The sequence below is a fragment of the Callithrix jacchus genome, chromosome 5, assembly GCF_049354715.1.
Source record: "Callithrix jacchus isolate 240 chromosome 5, calJac240_pri, whole genome shotgun sequence".
Classification (NCBI taxonomy): Eukaryota; Metazoa; Chordata; class Mammalia; order Primates; family Cebidae; genus Callithrix; species Callithrix jacchus.
In genome coordinates this window covers 40,070,482-40,089,239 of record NC_133506.1, presented here as the reverse complement: position 1 = coordinate 40,089,239, position 18,758 = coordinate 40,070,482, and the positions used below count along the sequence as shown (strand labels likewise).

Here is an 18,758-nt window from a genome sequence, read left to right as displayed (position 1 = left end):
CTCCATCTCAAAAACAAAAACAAAAAAGCACACACAGACTTCTGGGCCCTACTCCCAGAGCTTCTGTAGGCCTGGGATGGGGAATTTCTAACAAGTGCCCTGGTGCTTCTTGTCCGGTACAATGGCTCTATCTGTTGGAAGTCAGGATATCTTGTGGGTAGTGAAGAGAAGGAGTCCAAGGTGGATTTTGGAGGTGCAGGCAGTGCATGGTTCTGCTTTGACCCAGGTACTGATTGCATGGGTGTGCTCATTTGTGAAAACTGGACTAACTGAACACTTATGATTTGTATACTTTTTTTTTTGGAGGCAGTGTCTCACTCTATCACCCAGGCTAGAGTGCAGTGATGCAATCTCGGCTCACTGCGACCTCCGCCTCCTGGGCTCAAGCCATCCTCCCACCTCGGCCTCCTGTGTAGCTGGGACTATGGGCAGGCGCCACCATGCCTGGCTGATTTTTTTTTTTTTTTTTTTTTTTTTTGTAGAGACAGGGTTTCACTGTGTTGCCCAGGCTGGTGTCAAACTCCTGAGCTCACGTGATCCACCCACCTCAGCCTCCCAAAGTACTGGGGTTACAGGCATGAGCCACCGTGCCTGGCCTTGTATACTTTTTATATTTCATTAAAAATTCAATAAAGAAGAAGAAGAAAGGAAAGAGAAAAGCAAGGGAAAGAGGAAGAAAAATGTAAGGGGGGGAAGGATGAGAGAGAGACAGAAGACAGAGAGAGAGAGAGAGAGAGAGAGAGAGAGAGAGAAAGAGAGAGGATGAGCCAGCTGCTGGTTCAGCCAGCTCTGACTTTCCATCCTGGATGGTGAGTGGTGATTCTACTCTTCTCATCTGAATCCATATCACAAGCACCTCACTTTCATAATAAGGTATAGAAAGTAAGAAAGGAAAATGAAACCCCCAATTCACTCTGCCAAAAGGAAAAAGTTAAACTGAAAGTTGAGTCATGGGAGAAGCTGCCTTTCCTTTGTTCCTAAGCAGAGAGCCACAGGTAAAAGGCCAGAGAGCTCCACGGGTAGCTGCTCTGTGTTCACCTTATCTTACGTAAAGTTACTGAGCGTGAGACGAATACCTAATTGAATATGTGATTCCCCTACCTGCTCCTTTTCTCTCGCACCATGCGGATTTCCAGACCCTTCCTCATTCCCCGCCAGCCTGCTGTTCCCTTTTAAATACCGAGGCCCTCAAAGTCATCTTTGGAGAAAGGCACAGACCACTCTGCTGGGCATGTCCTTAACCTTGGAAAAATAAACATCCACACTGATTGAGACCTGTCTCAGACACTTCCCGCTTTACAAAAGCATCAGGAACACAGTAGCTGCTCAATGAACAGTGAGATTGTAAGCTGTTCCATACAAGCGTGTGGGCACCTCTGGGAGGACCTGGCCATCTGTGTTTGCTAGGTTCATTTTAATTGTGTTAATTGTAACCAGTTAGGATGGGGAGGACCACAGGTGTCCTGGCAGGCCAGAGGACCTCCTGGGGCGTGATGATGCCCTTCACTAGGGAAACTTCTTCCTTATGGCTCTCAGCTGGAGGACAGTGTGCTGAGGGCCCGAGGAACAGGCCCTGTGCCAGGTCCTTCAGCCACAGCTGGTAGCAAAGGCCCCTCCAGAAAGCATTCTGCCCTGGAACACTCAGCTTGCCCTGCAGACCCAGGCCAGCACTGAGGAAGTGAGTGCAGAAGCTTCCCATGGGGGAACAGCCAGGCCTGGCACCTGCAGCCATGAGAGCTTCCGAGAGGGCGAACCTGGTTTGCACCTGTGATCTTTGCCCCCGACATGGTTTCCTCTTCCCCACAAACAAGAAGATTCCCAGCCCTCGCCTTCACAATCCTTGCCAAGAATTGCAGGCAGGATGAGAATGATAGCTTCAGTCGAAGAACACGGAGGAATCACCCTCCTAATACTCACAATACCCCCGCGGAGTGGGTACTCCGCACATTTTTTTTTTTTTAACCAGTCTTGGTCTGTTGCCCAGGCTGGAGTGCAGTGGACAATCTTGGTTCACAGCAACCTCCACCTCCTGGTTTCAAGTGATTCTCCTGCCTCAGCCTCGCAAGTAGCTGGGATTACAGGCAGGCACATGCCACCATGCCTGGATAATTTTTGTATTTTAGTAGAGACAGTTTCACCATGTTGGCCTGGCTGGTCCTGAACTCCTGATCTCAGGTGATCCGCCTTCCTCAGCCTCCCAAAGTGCTGGGATTATAGGCGTGAGCCACTGCGCCTGGCTGGGTACTCACTTTATGGAGCCATCCTGTGGGGGCGGGCACTACTATTTATGCCCATTTTACAGATAAAAAAATGAAAGCCCCAAAAGGCCAAGTCAGGATAATGATTGCTAAATTTTATTTTATTAATTTATTCAAGACAGAATCTTACTCTGTCCTCCCAGCTGGAGTGCAGTGGCATGATCTCAGCTCTTTACAACCTCTGCCTCCCGGGTTCAAGCAATTCTCGTGCCTAAGCCTCCCGAGTATATGGGATTACAGGCATTCGCCATCATACCCAGTTAATTTTTGTTTTTTTAGTAGAGACGGGGTTTTGATGTGTTGGCCAAGCGATCTGCCCACCTTGGCCTCTCAAAGTGCTGGGATTACAGGCATGAGCCACCGTGACTAACCCTAAAATTTTTTTTAAATCACAGAATACTCTTAACAGTCTTCTGTGTTGACTACTGCCATTATCCCCATTTTAAGAAGGGGAAACGGAGGCACAAAGCGGATAAGTACTTCGCCTAAGGTGACACCACTAGGAAATAGCAGAGCCAGGATGCACACCTGGGCAGGTTGACCAGCCCACTCACTCCACCACTGCACAGCAGCGGCTCGGCCATAGGGTGATGGGTCTGAGTCCCAGCTCCATGACTCGAGGGCACCTTGTTAATCTCTCTGGGTCTCAGTTTGCTCATCTCTAAAAAGGGCGTATTAGAGGTGCTTTCCTTTAGGAACATCCTAAGGATGACGTGCAACGGTGTGGACAGAGCGCTTGGCAGAGGGAACCTCATCTATAGGAATCGCTCTGTGCACATTCCTTTGTCTTGTCCATGTTCTTCCTATTTTGGGGGCGGATATCAGAACTTTGCCTGGTAATGTGTTTAGGGTTTACCTTTACAGGACCTGACCCATGGAAATTCTCAGCCTATGAGAGACCAACAAGAGTCAGATAAACTCAGGTCGGACTAGAATCCACCCCAGCTGTAGACCAGCTTTTAGATAGGTCACTTTCCCGGGTGTTTCCTCATCCCTGAGCTAGAGTTAGCTATAGTTGCCATGCAGGGGCTTTGTGAAGGTTACCTGGCTCAAACTCAGCCTATGATTTTCCAACCAGGGTTTCTGGTGAGGGTGATACCTGAGATTGTGCTGGGGGCCAGGCAGCACAGGCCTCCATGACTAGCAACCGCACCTGGGGTGGGTCATTTACAAACACTGTGTATGGGACTTGCACTCATTTTCGGGAGCCCTACTTGCCCTTCCTTGCTCTGCATTTCCCAAGCTCCCCTTTCTTCCACCTTTCCAGCAGGTTTGATTCATGGGAGGCATAACTGGAAACAGGGGGATAGCAGCAGGCAGAAGCTGGGGCGCATCTCCCCACCTCTGTCTACTTTTTGTTAGGTCTACAAGGCTGCATCTCCTTGGCGGCTGCAGCTCCCAGCAGACAGCCTTGCTGGGTCCCATCCTCTGCCTGCCAGTGCCAGCACTGGGCTCTGCCCTCCCTGTGCCCCTCCATCCTGAGGCTGGTGTTCTTTCCCCTCTTGCATCCCGGGGTCCCCTGCCTGGCTTCTCAGATGGGTAACTAAGTCCTCTCATTAAATTCCTCCTATGTTATCATGTTGAGTCAAAGATGTCATTCCTTAGAGAATACCTATCATATGGTTGTATTAAGGAGAAGTTCAAGAACAAAAAGCTCATCTGTGGTGATAGAAATCAGAACAGTGCTTGCCTTGGGGAGTAGAGGGCTAGCTGGGAAGGAGCCAGAAGAAACTCCTTGAGATGATGAAAAGCTTTTATACCTGGATTGAGAAGTTGGTTACATGAGTGAGTACGTTCATGAAGACTCGTTAAACCATATGCTTAAGACCTGTATATTTAGCTGTGCCTAAATTATACCTTAATAAAATTAGCTTAATAAGAAGAAATCCCTGTTTAAATACCAAGAGTGTTTTCTAATTTCCTGCTTGGATCCTAATGGAAATACAGTTTTATTTTTTAAACAAACACAGGTAGCCCATGGAGGAAGATGTAAAATTTATGTATTTGGTATTGGGTTTTGTAGTTTTTGTTCTGGGGGTTTTTTGTAAACAATAAAACCTGAGACTTCGAAGAATTTCACCCTTGGCTTGGTGGATTTCAGGCTATGCTCCCCAGTCCCTGGGAGGCAGCCTTCATTCTCCCTGATCTTTTCTGGTCAGAAACCCTGGGAAGCACTGTCCTATATAAAGTGCTTAGTGCCTAGCACATAGTAGATGCTCAAGAAATGTTAATTATTAGTCAGGTACAATAGCTAACACCTGTAATCCCAGAACTTTGGGAGGCTGAGGCAGGTGGATCGCCTGAGGTCAGGAGTTCAAGACCAGCCTGACCAACATGGCGAAACCCATCTCTACTAAAAACACACACACATACATAGAGCCAGGCATGGTGGTGCATGACTGTAATCCCAGCTACTCAGGAGGGTGAGGCAGGAGAATTGCTTGAACTCAGGAGGCTGCAGTGAGCCAAGATCGTGCCACTGTACTTCAGCTCCAGCCTGGGCAACAAAAGCAAAACTCTGTCTCAAAAAAAAAAGAAAAAAAAAGAAATGTTAATTATTATTAATACAAATTGGGTTTCATGGATCACTTAAAGGCCTGTCTTCTGGCCTTCTTTGAAACTGTATAATTTCACCTCGTGAGGTTCACAGAGAACTCCACCCCTGAATTCTGCCCAGAAGGGAGGGCTTTCTCAGAAAACACAGGCCTGACACACAAGATCACACATAGGCTTGTATTCAGGGACGATTTTACAAAACTTCAGAAAAGGCAGCAGGAGAGCCACAATCTCTGTGTGCCTTCTCTTCATCCTACCCCAGAAAAAGGGCCAATCTTGTACAGCACCTGCTGCAGCCTCAATATTAAGGGAACGCTTGTCCCATCTCTTGCCCAGAGGCAGCTGGAGAGAAAGCTCACCCGTGTGCATGTTTGATAAAGGCTGTGTGTATAGCAGGGAATGGGCCAGAGGACCCTGGACACCTTGGCCAACCTCCTAAGCAGTGAGTTAGAGGAAAGGGGACTAGGTCTTACAGCCACACTGTACGTTGGGGTCCAGGCAGACCAGGCAGCATGTTAATATTTGTGTCTTGCATGTGGGCCCAAGCTGAAGTGTTGCCTGCAGCCAAGGGCCTGGGCAGGGGCCATCTGCCATTAGCACAGGGCCCAGGCGCACCGTGTCCCCATTCCCTGCCCGGCTCTAGAAGGCCCTGTTCTGTGGTCTGCGGCCCCTGGAGGATGGGCAGGGCCTGGACAGGCACAGGCGGTGCTGGGTCTCCAGTTGGCAGAAGCGGTTCTGGTTGGACACCCGGGTGGCCATGCCCAGCCCACAGGTGGTCGAGCAGGGTCCCCAGGCAGTGCTCCATTCTGGGCAGGGGACACCAGGAGGCAGAGAAGCGACAAGGCCAGAAGACTGAGGTCCTAGGGGGAAAGAACGAGAGTTAGCACTGAGTGGCAGAGCTTGGCAGCTCGATCAGCGCCCCCCACCAGTGGCCACGGCCATCTTGGTCACGTGGCTCAGTCTCTCTGCATCTCAGTTTCTTCGTATGTAAATTTCCTCACAGTGGATGGCACTGAATAAAATAATGGGCATGAAGTGCCTAGCACAGTGCCTGGTATTTAAGATCCCCATAAATATTAGTTATTTGGCAGCCAGAGTGTGTGGCTCGCCATGGTCCCTCAGTGTGAACCGCGGCTTTCTCTTCTCTTTGGATAAACAGCATCTTACAGGTAGGGGGCGCCCGGCTGTGTGGAGTGGTGCTTTGACCCGGTGGCAAGGATGCTGAAGATTCCAGGATTCTTGTGCCTGGAACAAGATGGCAGGTTCGCCATGGTCTAGCTTTTTCTCTGCTCCACATCTCCCTCTCTGTGAATATTTTGGTGTCCTTCCTTCTAGTCTTTTATGCCAGTAGTCCTCAACTAGGGGGATTTTGCCTCCCAGGAAAGGTTTGGCAATGTCTGGTGACATTTTTGGCCATTGCAATTAGGGAGGTGCTACGCGTATCTAGTAGACAGAAGCCAGGGATGCTGCTAAGCCCCCACAGTGCAAGGAAAGACCCCTAACAAATAATTACTTGCCCCAATTGTCACTAATGCTGAGGTTAAGAAACTCTGATTTCTACCCACATGTGTGTGCTGTACGTGCATGTATATGTGTAGATACACCTGTATACATGCATAGGGATACACTTAGTGGAGATTGAGTTGGAAATACACCTCTTTTTCTTTTCTTTCTTTTTTTTTTTTTTGGTTGAGATGGAGTCTCACCCTGTCACCTCGGCTGGAGTGCAGTGGTGCAATCTTGGCTCACTGCAACCTCCACCTCCCAGGTTCAAGCGATTCTCCTGCCTCAGCCTCCTGAGTAGCTGGGATTACAGGCACCCCCCTCCACCCACCACGCCCAGCTAATTTTTTTGTATCGTAGAGATGGAGTTTCACCATGTTGGCCAGGCTGGTCTCGAACTCCTGACCTCATGATCTGCTTGCCTCAGCCTCCCAAAATGCTGGGATTACAGGCTTAAGCCACCATGTCCTCTTTTCTTCTTTCCTGCTTTTATCCATAAGGCAAATACGCTTTCTCTCCTGCTTTTTATCCATAAGACAAACTCATTGGTGTTTTTCTATGTATTTAAATAATTCTATCATATACCATCACAGGGACAGTAAGAGCTACCTCTGATACAGTACCATGTGCCAGGCTACAGCTGCTTGGTTTGCACAAACCCATGTGGTTCTCACAACGCCATGAAGTGGATGCTCTTATTGTCCCCATTTTACAGCCAGAGAAGCTGAGACACAGAGAAGTTAAGCAACTTTCTCAGAGACACAGCAATGAGGAGGTGGCGGGGCTGGTCAGAAACCATGCACCTGACCTATAACACTTGACTGCCTCTCGTGGGTGGCAGCAGCATTTATGAAATTAATCCTCCTCTTTTCAGTTGCCTTTTTGAAAAAGTCACATTCATGTAATAATTTTCAAAAAGCAACACAGCAACAACAAAAATCTCTAAAATTGAAGAGTTTTAGTGGGATGGTGGGAGGTAACCATCTTCTCTCCATCTCCAGCCCCCCCAGGCCCATCTCCCAGAGCAGCCACCTTACCTGGTTCAGTTTTGAGTTTCTTTTTTAATAACCCCAAATAATAATAAATTAATACATTATTGATATGTATCCATATATTAAAACACAGTCATATTATATATTCTAAGCGCTTACCTCTATTACATCTCTGAAATGTGAGAATGTGGTTCACGTACCCTAACCCTCCTTTCCTCTCCCCACTCTGTCACCCAGTTTTTATTTTTAGTTATTTGTGGTTGTAAATTACACATCTCGACGGCGGTGGCTTTTTGTTTATCAGTTTTAAAGAGGCCTGTTGACCTTCCACTCCTCTTTCTTTTTTTCTCTTTTGGGACGGAGTTTCGCTCTTGTCGCCCAGGCGGGAGTGCTGTGGCGCATCTTTGCTCACGGCAACCTCTGCCTTCCAGGTTCAAGCTATTCTCCAGCCTCAGCCTCCCAAGTAGCTAGGACTACAGGCGCTGCCCCTATGCTCGGCTAATTTTTGTAATTTTAGTAGAGACGGGTTTCGCTGTTAGCCAGGCTGGTTTCAAACTCCCAACCTCAGGTGATTAATTGGCCTCGGCCTCCCAGGCGTGAGCCACCATGCCCCGCCCTCCACTCCGCTTCTAACTCCCTCTTCAGCCTCTGCCCCTCCCAGCTCCTGATGTGTCCCTGGGTCCTGGCAGCCAGGAAGCCCCACCCTGCCCACCCCCCCCAGGTGGTCCTCTGCACCCTCAGGCAGTCCTGCCCCGACCTGGACCAGCACTGCGCTCACCTTGGGCTGGAAGGGGCTGGGCTGCCAGTCCCCCTCCTTGGTCGCACACCCACTCAGGGCAGCACTTGCCGGGGACCTCGACCCTCCTGGGGTGGGGGCAGTCCCAGCTGGGCACCCGCACATCCTCAGGGCACAGAGGCACACAGGTGAAGCCCCCATCCTCGCAGCGGCAGCGGATCCTGCAGTGGGGCTGAAAGATCTCCCCTTCCCGATACAGGCGGCCGTTCACCTCACAGCTGCCGTCCTCCTCTGCCACTGTGGAGGAGAAACCGCACCCCCATCAGTGACCCGCAAAGCCGCACAGGTCTCTCTGCAGAGCTGCCCAGATCCCCCTGCGGGAGGCAGCAGCCTCACAGTAGCTGAGCCCTGCCCAGGGCTCCCACTAGGATATGCGCCTCTCCCCAACCCTCCCCTAGCCTTTTGGGGCACCCTGGATCCTGGCACAGGGATTGCAAGAAGACGGGCCTGGACCGACCGCCCCAGCTCCGCCCTTTCTTAGCTATGGACCTGGCCAAGTGATTTCCCTTCTTCTTGCCCCAGTTTCCTCATTTGCAAGCTGGGCTATCATGGTACTTATTGTCCAGGTGGCATAGAGTACTTGGAATGGTGATCCCAACGTAAACACCTTCCGCAGGTCCTCGCTGCTGCTATGATCATTGGTATAATTACTGTCTGTTATAACGCTTAAGTAGCCTGTGCCCACTGAGATTTCATGCAACAAACTCATCCTCCACGGGTTGTGTTGTAGTCATCACTGTCAGATCAGGACTTAACTTGCTGGCTGTGTGTCTTTCAGTAAGTTACTTAACTTCTCTGAGCAGCCTGAACAACAGCAATGCTGATCTTGGTAATTGTACCTTCAGGTTCCCTGGGGTGACATGTGCACAGCCTCTAGCACACAGTGCTACGCATGGCCTAGGTACCCAGGGAACACTCTTTCAATGAAGCCCTCAAGGTGTGGGCGTTACTGCCACTTCCTCCACTGGACATGAACTCCATGAGGGCTGGGGCTGATGGTGTTTGTCCCTGCATCTCTCCAGCAGGCTCAGGGCCTACATTTGACACATAGGACCACAGGAAATGCCCCTTGAATGAATAATTGGCATAGGCTTGGCACAGGAGAGGCACTGATGGAACAGCCCTACTCCTGATCATTCCAGAGGTATTTACTGTTTCCCTCCTGTGTGCCGTAGCCACTGTGCTCCTGGACAGAAAGAGGACAGATCCTGCCTCGAGGGACTCATGGGCGGGGCGGGGAACAGGTGTGAGAGCCTCACGTCCAAGACAGAATGAAGTAAGAGCTCTGGAGAGGTGTGTGAGCTGCTCAGGAAGTGCAGATGGGAATCAGTGTGTGTGTGAGACCTGGGTGGCCGCTGAGCTGCGTCTGGGGAAAGGACTTCTTGGCAAGCAGGTTCTCCCAGCTCTTCTGAGAATACCTTCCAGTGGGTCTACACACACACACACACACACACACACACACACAGGGGTTTCAGAACCACACAGACTGAGGTTCAAACTCTGGATGCCACTATGGTGCCTGGGACAAGTTATTTTGCCTCTCTGAGCCTTGGTACCCAGCTCACAGGACTGCTGGGGGAATAGATGAGCTAGGGGACTTATAGCATTTTGCCCCGAGCCTGGCGCATGGCAGATGCTCAATAAATGGGAGTGGGTTATGCTTCCATATAGCATCTGCTATGCACCAGGCTTGGGGGGAAATGCTTTACATCCCCTAGCTCCTCGAATCCTCCAGCAGGGAAGGCCTCACTGAGAAATAACGCTGGTAGAGGGAACAGCCAGTGCAAAGGCCCTGAAGCAGCACAAATACCACACCCTGGGGTATCTAAGAAACAGCAAGGGGCCAATGCGGCTGGAGCAGAGAGCAGGAGGAGATGAGGTCAGAGAGGAAACAGGAGCAAGATCCTGTGAGGCCTCGTAGGCCACTGGAGACTTCGGCTTTTACTCTGAGGTGGGAAGCCACCAGAAGGCTTGGGGCAGAGGAGGGAGGTGATCTGATGTAGGGCTTCTCAGGAGCTCTCTAACTGCTGTGTTGTGAATAGACCAGGGGCAAGGACAGAAGGAAGGAGACGATTATGGGGCTACTGCAAAATCCAGGCCAATGATGACAGGGCTCGCACCAGGGTGGTAGCCACCGAAGGGATGGGAGTGTCGGATGCTGGAAATCGCATGATAAATTTGCTGGTGGATGGCATGTAGGAGGTGAGGAAAGAATGACGTCTAGGCCAGGTGCCGTGGCTCACGCCTGTAATCCCAGCATTTTGGGAGGCCGAGGCAGGTGGATCACTTGAGGTCAGGAGTTCCAGACCAGCCTAGCCGACATGGTGAAACCCCATCTTTACTAAAAATACAAAAATTAGTCAGGTATGGTGGAGTGCATCTGTAATCCCAGCTACTTGGGAGGCTGAGGCACAAGAATCACTTGAATGCAAGAGGCAGAGGTTGCAGTGAGCCGAGATCATGCCACTGCACTCCAGCTTGGGTGAAAGAGTAAGACTCCATCTCAAAAAAGAGAAAGAGATTGAGAGAGAGACATCTAGAACGACTCCAAGGTCTTGAGCTTGAGCCATGAGACGGATGGATGGGGAGGCCGATCTGCAGGGCAGGAGATCAGGATCCTGGCATTGGATGTACCTTTACCACGATGGTGAATCTGCAGCACATCTCACAGCTCAAAGCTCGTCCTTAGAGAAGCATGTTCAACGAGTAAGTGATAGGACTGAGGTTTTTGGCAGCATGTTCCCTGCGAAGCCCTAGACTGAGCCTTTGCGATGTCTTAGCTGGACTCTGACTCACCTTTGGGGCTCACCAGATCCCAGCCTCTAAATTCAGTTTAAATCATTAAACCCTCACGAGCACCCACCATGTTGTCAGACCAAGGTGGGGAGTTTTGGGAAGGACCAGGCACCCAAGTACATCCTTGGCCTGCAGGTGTTTGAAGTCTGAATTAAGATGGAATAAGAAAAGTCCCTTAATAAAGGTATCGACAATCACAGCCTATATACTAATCACATGCTGCATGTCAGGAAGTTGAGCAATGGAGCTTGTGAAGCCAGCTCCCTGAGTTCAAATCTCAGCTCTGCCACTTATGAGCTGTGTGAGCGTGGGCCAGTTGCTTAGCCTCTCTGTACCTCTTTTTTCCATTTATAAGAGAAGGGTGACATTATACCTACCTCATGTGGTTGTGAGATTAAATAGGTTTATATTTGTGAAGCCCTCAGTGTCTTGCATGTGGTAAGGGCTGTGCAAGTGTAAAATAAACTCTGTGGGTGCTGTTTACACGTGTCACGGGGAATGTAAATAATGGCTTTGTAAGCAAAGTGTTACTTACCTCAATTGTTTTTCAGATACATTTTCATAAGCAATCCTCCCTCAGTCTGTGTAACGAGTCACCTCCTTATACTTTCAATGCTTGTAAATAAAGCATTTCACATGGATTACCTTTTGTGTGTGTGTGTGTTAGGGTTTGGTCTATTGCCCATGGGTGCAATCATGGCTCACTGCAGCCTCAAACACCCAGGCTCAAGCAATCTTCTCACCTCAGCCTCTCAAGTTGCTGGGACTACAGGCATGTGCCACCGTACTTGGCTAATTTTTTATATATATATAGAGAGAGAGAGAGATAGGATCTCACTATGTTGCCAAGGCTGGCCTAGAACTCCTGGGCTCAAGTGATCCTCCTGCCTCAGTCTCCCAAAGTGCTAGGATTATAGGCATGAGCCACTGTGCCTGGCCTGTTGTTTTTTAACAAGGCTTTTCCTACAGATAGATTCGTTGTCAATGATTCATGAGCTCTTCTCTCTCTCTCTCTCTCTCTCTCTCTCTCGTTCTTATTTTTATAAAAGTGTGACATGCTCATAGATGAAAGAGGTAAATTGTTCTACAAGGCTTATTATTAAAAAAGGGGGAAAAAGAAGAACACACTCTTGTTTCTGCATTTCTCTAAAGGGATGGTTCTCAGCTGCAGATTTTGCCCCCTGGGGAAATTTGGCACTGTCAGAAGATGGACTGTCACAACCTGGGGGATGGGAGTGCTCCTGGCATTGAGCAGGTGGAGTTTGGGGGTGCTGCTAGAAGTCCTACCATGCATAGGACACCCTCCCATGCACGGGACACCCTCCCAGGCACGGGACACCCTCCCACGCAGGGGACACCCCCCCCACTCATGGGAAACCCTCCCACGCACAGGACACCCTCCCAAAGCAAAGAATTCTCTGACACCAAGTCACTACAGCCAGCTTGCAAAACCCTGCCCCAAAGCATCAGAGGATATCAAGGTCTAGAAGAGTGGGAAGGAATGCAACGTGCTCAGGTGACTGGTGAAGACGCAGCAAACCCAAGATTCCAACAGTGTTCTGAGGGCTCCCACACTCAGAGAAGACAGAAAGAAATGTTCCTTAGGGCCTATTGGATCCAGTCTCAGGCCATGTGACATGAAGCATGTCCCTTAATGCTGGTGAACCTCCGTTTCCTCATTCATAAAATGGATCTGAAAGTACTTCCCATCCTGAGGTTGCTGTGAGGATGATGTGATTTTTGTAGCAGGTGCTTAGCCCAGTTCTGGACACATATTATGCCCTAAAGAAGAGATGGCACTTTTCCTCATAGCGTTGTAAGGATCCTGGGAAGGGAACAGTGGCATCGGTTTGAAGAATCTGGGGAGAAGCTGTTTGAACTTGGCTTTGAAAGTTGGCAATGATACAGACAGGTAGGGATGGAGGAAGGTTATTGGGGTAGTGGGATGGTTTAAGCAGAGGCCAAGAAAGGAGAGGGGGTGGGGAGCCTTGGACCACCAGGTTCGGCTAGAATGGACAGGGTACCTGAAGTGAGCATCAAACGGGTTAGAGAGAGGAGGGCTGCGCTGTGATTCAGGATGCCATGGCCTTGACCCCCCACCCCTCTTAGACACCCCCCTCAGTCCTGCAAACCTGCTTACAGAGGCACAGGGCCCCGTGGCCCCCGGGTCCTGCCCTGGGCTGGCAGACCAGGCCCTGGCTGGCGTCGCAGACGTGGAGTTGGTCGCAGGGCTCCCCCAGCCGCCGTGCACATACCCAGCAGCAGCCACAGCCATCCATCACCAGGGGTACTCCCAGCGGGCATCGGGGAGGTGACCAGGGGCAGGCACATGGCATTGGGCACAGCTGGGCACACACCTGAAGAGACAGAGACCTCACTCAGCCACAGCTTTCGAGATGGGTGGTGAGACCCTCACAAATGGCCACCTCTCTGCTAGGCGGGGCAGTGTGGGGTCCACACCTTAGCCTCAGAGCCATGCAGACCTGGCCTCCAAGGCCAGTAGCCCCGTGGCATGCCCTAAGAGGCAGTTTGGCATTGTGGTTATGGGCAAGGACTCTGGGCTACAGTTCCAGCCCTTTTTTTTTTTTTTTTTTTTTGAGTTAGAGTCTCACTCTGTCGCCCAGGTTGGAGTACAGTGGCATAATCCCGGCCTCACTGCAACCTCCGCCTCCCAGGTTCAAGTGGCTCTCGTGCCTTAGCCTCCCGAATAGCCGGGACTACAGGCATATGCCACCATGCCCCGCTAATCTTTGTATTTTTAGTAGAGACAGGGTTTCACCATGTTGCCCAGAATGGTCTTGAAATCCCGAGCTCAGGCAATCCGCCCGCCTCAGCCTCCCAAAGTGCTGGGATGACCACGCGAGCCACTGTGCCTGGCGAGAATTCCAGTTCTAATTCTGCCCCTTATTAGCTGAGTGACCTCGAGGAAGTTACTTAAGTTCTCTGAGCGTCAGTTTCCTCAAACTATCTAACTCAGAGGCTTGTTGTGGGGCATACATGGAACTGGTTCGCAGCAAACCCTCAGCCCGGGGCCTGGTGTGCAGCAGACACTCAGTGCTCTTAGCTATGCTGAGCGTTGCGGTTAATTACAGCAGAGGGCTCAGCCCCTGCCCTCTGGGAGCTTACAGAAAGGCAAAAGCAACAAGTCAAGGATGAAAATGCCAGGCTCTGGTGCGTTTTCCAGCATATGGATACCTATCTTAGGACTGAACAAACTGAACAGTATCACAGATGTTTTTGGCCTTTGGATCCATTCAGCAGGTTTCCCAGCTCTGAATGCACATCTCATCAGCCAGGAGACTTGGGAAAATGCAAACCCCAAACCCATTCTGGGACTTACAAAATAGAAGTCCCAGAGTCAGGGCCCTGGAATCTGTCTTTTTAACAGGCTGTCCAGTGGCTTCTGAAGCTCAGCTAGGTTTTCAGCACCTCTGCCCCCGTCTAACCTCCTCCCCTGCCAGGCACAGATGGGGAAACTGAGCTCCAGAGAGAGACAGGGAGTTGCCACAGTCCATGTGTTTGATTCAGGGCTGGGGACATTCCCAGGTCCTGCTCCCTCAGTGAGGACTCAGGGTCACGGGGTGGGGTAGACTGTGTCTGTAATAGGAAACACCTAAACCAGGGACCCACTGCACAGTGACAGGATCAGGGTCTCAGCCCAAGTGACCTGCCTGCCCCACACCACCCACATCACAGAAACAACCAAACCTTACATCAGGTGCCGAGGGCTTTCTGTCTGCCCATTTAAGGTGTGGACCAAGAAGGAAGTATCATTCGGTACGCTCCCAGTTGGCCCATCTGTCAGGGGCCAAGTTTGAGTTTAGGAGGATTTTTAGGGGCTGAGGGTTTTAACGAGAGGAGGGGAGACTTGCAGCTTAGAATGATGGAATTAATGACCTTTCTCCTGTGCAGCTCCAAAGCAGGCAATGACCCCTTTGCCCTGCCTTGCCCTCTTCCCCGCCCAGTGCCCCCACTACCCGCAATCCTGCAAACCTGATTTCAGTTGCCAGCAACTCCCACACTGGCCACCAGGAGCCATTGCAAACTGGCTGACCAGCCTCTGGTGGGGGCCACAGAGTAGGACGTGATCACGGCCCCCACTGAGACAGTACTCTGTAGCGGACAGGCTCACGGAGCTAGGTGCCTGGCTGCCTCACGAGTTAGTGGTCCCATAGCTGCAGGCTGTTCAGATTCTAGAGACGATAGCCTTGCCTCCTCGCCCCTCAAGGTGTCTGAACTAGCCACAGCAGCATCACCTGGGAGCTTGTTAGATAGGCAGCTTCTGGAACCCCTCTATAAATCTGAAGCCAAATTTGTATATAATAAATCCGAATCTGCATTTTCATAAATCCACAGGTGATTCACATAGAAACAGTCAGTCTGGGCTTTGGGGTTTCCTTTTAAGTCAGAAGTTCAGCTCCCTTGGCTTGTGGAGGACTGGCAGAAGTGACTCTCAGGTCTCACCCACCTGAAAACAGCAGTGCCAGGAAGTAGACCAGCAGCTGTGCACCTGAGCTCCCACCGTGGCTGTCTCTACCGGCCATGCTTGGCTGGCGCAGGACTCTGTAAGCCCCAATACCCAGGAGAGGCTATGAATGATATCACCTATTCTAGTGAACAATGATCACATGTGATGCCCTATGTATGCCATGTGCCAAGTGCTGTTATCTCATTTACCCTCCAATGTGAGGTGCCATCGTTATGCCCATTTTAAAGAGGAGAAAATTGGAGCTCAAAGTGTGTAGTAACACAGCCAGTAAGAGGTAGATTGACATCCAAGCTCAAGCTGACATCTAAGACCCAAACTCAAGTTGTCCAATTGTGCCTCAGTTTCCCCAGGGCCTTGCCATGATATCTGGGGGAAAGAGAGCCAAGACTCATGATATCTGGCATAGGAGCACTGGACATGGAGTTTTTTGGGCAAGAATTACGATTCAGCTTCTGCCACTGACTTGCTACCTGGCTGAACACATGGATGAACAGCTTTGGAATATGGAGGTGAAGTTCCGTTTTCTCCTCTGTGAAGTGGAGTAGAGACCACCTATTTCTGTGATGATGGAGATTAAATGCGGTCCTGGCCAGTCCTTGACCAAAGTAATTTTGCTTGCGTCCAGGTGTCTGCCTCCTGCTCCGGTCCACAGCCAGGAGCCCAGGAGCCAGCAGCCAGCCTGGAAGATGCAGAGCTCTCTCTCAGAGGGTTGCTGTGGCTTTCCATGTTCGTGGTGATGACGTCTCTGAGTTTCTGTGCAGTCTCTGCTTCCTGGGACCAGGGAAGATGGTCCCGTAAGTCTCACCCTAACGGTGAGTCTAGAACGGCTTTACTTTGGTCTTTCATCATCCTGGGCCCCTTTTCCCCCTAGAACCCCAAGACCCCTATTCCAACTACCCAAGCCATCCCCACTGGCACCACATCCTACCCATCCCCTTTGGAAGAACAAACAGCAGGGCAGGATGCCAGCGTGGTTCTCAGCCTTCCCCGGCACCAGTGCTTGGAGCCTGAGGGAGAGAAGCTCCTGCCCGTGCACTTCAAAGGAGGGTGAAAATACAGTGAGATCGTGGCTTGTGGTGAGGCCAATTCCACGGTTCTGGGAACTCAGCATTTGTTGAGGGGATGACAAGCTTAGCAGCTGTGGCCTTGTTCCAGGTTAGGCTGCGGGAGGCACAGACTGGAGTGCCTCTCCCCTACAGCCATGTCTATTCTGGGCTCCACCTTGGCCCTCCTCTGTTGCTCTGAACTTCCTTTGCTGTGTGGCTTTGGACAAGTTGCTTACCCTTTCTGAGCCTCACTTGACTGAAAGCTGGGAATAATAATTCCTTATGGAGTCATTGTGCATGTTAGACAAGGGAGATGTCCCACAAGCTCTTTGGTGAATGTCCTTTGCAGCATTCCGGCATAAGGCCATTACTCCACAGAGGTGTCTCCTGTCCCCTCTAGCTAGGGTGGGCAGGTCACTCACTGCCTAAGAGTCCAGCAGAATCGATGTCCTTGCAGAATGAACCTTCCAATCACTTAGGCACCCATCCAAATCCTGGCTCAGAGTTAGGCCAAGAGTGTCCCCATTCATAATGAAGATACATTAAAGTCCTCTTTAATTTGCCTGGTAAGTTTGATGAATGATCATGAATGGTCTTCACAAACACCTCACAAACTGTACACCCTTCACCTGGGGAAGATGCTGAGAGGCCCAGAGAAGGTGAGGCATGTGCCTGACGTCACACAGCAGGGCTGGCCAGAGGCAGCTCTTTGGGTGCCAGGGAGAGAAGCCTTGCTTAGGCACGGTGCCCAGACTGTGCCTGATGTGTGGCCCTGGAGGAATTCTGCCAAGGGGGTCCTTGGCTGTGATTTTACACACCCACTCCCACCCAAACAGTCAGCAGTGCCTTCCAGGGCCCATGCCTCCTTACCTTTGGGAGGAGGCAGAGGAGGGAGAAGGACAGGAGGTGGGTCTGCAGTGTGCCTCTCATGTCCCCTGCAGAGCCAGCTTTCAGCCTGGAAGGCGGACCTGTGAGTCTTTATGTTCCAGCAGCTGTGAGGTCACTCCCAAGCACACACACGCGCGCGCACAGGCACACACACACACACACACACGCACGTGCGCACACACTAGCTTTTTCGTTCCTTGCTTTGCTTCCCATCCTCTTGGCCCCAAGGATGAGCCCATTTACCTAAAGGTGAAACTGTGAAAGCCACCAAATGGGTCCCTGTCCATGTGCGTATGTGTGTGTGTAAGCCCGAGCCAGTGCCAGCACCAAGAGCCTGTGACAGCTTGCAGAGACCTCTTTAGCTCCTCCCAGCCCAAGAGGGTCCTAGCCCTGCTATAGTCGTGACGCCCTACTCCAGACCCCCTGTCCGAACCCCAGGGGGGCTGCAGATACAGGAAGCATTCAGCAAACACCCCCTTTATAGAACTGACCCGAGGTCTCCTAAGCCCCGTGGCCCTGACTCTGGGTAGCTGCGGCCCAGCCTGCGGTTTCTGGCAGGCAGATTGGCAGCCATCCAGAGGCGGGTGTGACCCAGAGCAAAACTTCCCTGGGCGGCCTGTCTGCTTTTGGCAATGAGGGGTCTCCCTCAGCCTGCCTCCCAGCTTGGGAAGGGGGTCCATGGTTGGTGAGTTCAGGCAGGCTGGACCCACTGTGTGCCAGTGCTTGCTGGGGACCGCTAAACGATGGGGTCAAGCCAAATCCATTTGGTTTCATTCAGCCGCCTCTGAGGTCACCTCTGCAGGAGCTGGAGGCACAATCATAACCTGAGGACAAAGCCCAGAGAGGGAGATGACAGAGGGAAAGCAGGTGGAAGTACAGGAATACCAGGCAAGGTCCCTGGCTCAGACCAACAGTGAGGGATGCTTTCTGATGGAGGTGCCATTTCAGAAAGCCAAGAAAAGAGAGGTGAGAGAGGGCAGAGTGTTCCAGGCCAAGGGAACAGCATGTACCAATGCCAAGAGGTCGGACATAGCATGATAGCCTGCTCATTCTGGGAGCCAGACTGCCGGGTACGAGTGGAGCCTTCTGTGCAACGGGAAATGGTGATGTCTGTGAAGGGTGAGGGGTCACACCACCAAGATTTGGGGACATCTATGATGTTCCAGCCATGGGAGCAGGGGATGGAAATACACGAGCTTTGCTTGTAGAATTTGGCAAAGATAAAAGAGGTGATGTCTTCAGCTGCCTGGTACTCCCATCACCTCCATCAGTAGTAGCCCAAGCCTCAAAGTGATCTAGCTAGATGGCAGAAGGTTCCAGAATGGGCGATTGGTGAGAAAGACATGTGACTTGATGTAGTGGCAAGACGGGGATTGTAAGCATGGAGATTCCCTCACAGCTGCTGTTCTGGGGGAAGAGGCAATGGAAACAGAA

At 51.1% G+C, this 18,758-nt stretch overlaps 1 protein-coding gene across 2 annotated transcripts; it reads right to left on the bottom strand.

The window, feature by feature from the left end:
• Positions 1 to 4,977: 4,977 nt before the first annotated feature.
• CCN5 (cellular communication network factor 5) lies at positions 4,978 to 17,388 on the bottom strand. Of its 2 annotated transcripts, XM_054255401.2 has the most exons (4): positions 17,307 to 17,388; positions 13,042 to 13,258; positions 8,088 to 8,342; positions 4,978 to 5,674 (listed from the first exon to the last, which is right to left on the bottom strand). In XM_054255401.2, exons 1-4 carry the CDS (start codon positions 17,364 to 17,366, stop codon positions 5,454 to 5,456), a joined length of 753 nt encoding a protein of 250 aa, XP_054111376.2. In that variant the 5' UTR covers positions 17,367 to 17,388; the 3' UTR covers positions 4,978 to 5,453. The 2 variants fall into 2 exon arrangements, with proteins under 2 accessions (XP_054111376.2, XP_054111377.2); XM_054255402.2 differs by lacking the exon at positions 8,088 to 8,342 and having other exon boundaries at positions 13,034 to 13,258.
• Positions 17,389 to 18,758: the final 1,370 nt, after the last annotated feature.

What these genes read in the sequence shown, in the direction of transcription:
- CCN5 (XM_054255401.2), bottom strand. Translation starts at nt 17,366, where the DNA reads ATGAGAGGCACACTGCAGACCCACCTCCTGTCCTTCTCCCTCCTCTGC. An exon ending in CCACGGGGCCCTGTGCCTCT is followed by an intron (nt 8,343 to 13,041) that starts GTAAGCAGGTTT and finishes TCTCCTCCACAG; the next exon opens with TGGCAGAGGAGGACGGCAGC. An exon ending in CCAGCCCCTTCCAGCCCAAG is followed by an intron (nt 5,675 to 8,087) that starts GTGAGCGCAGTG and finishes CTTTCCCCCTAG; the next exon opens with GACCTCAGTCTTCTGGCCTT.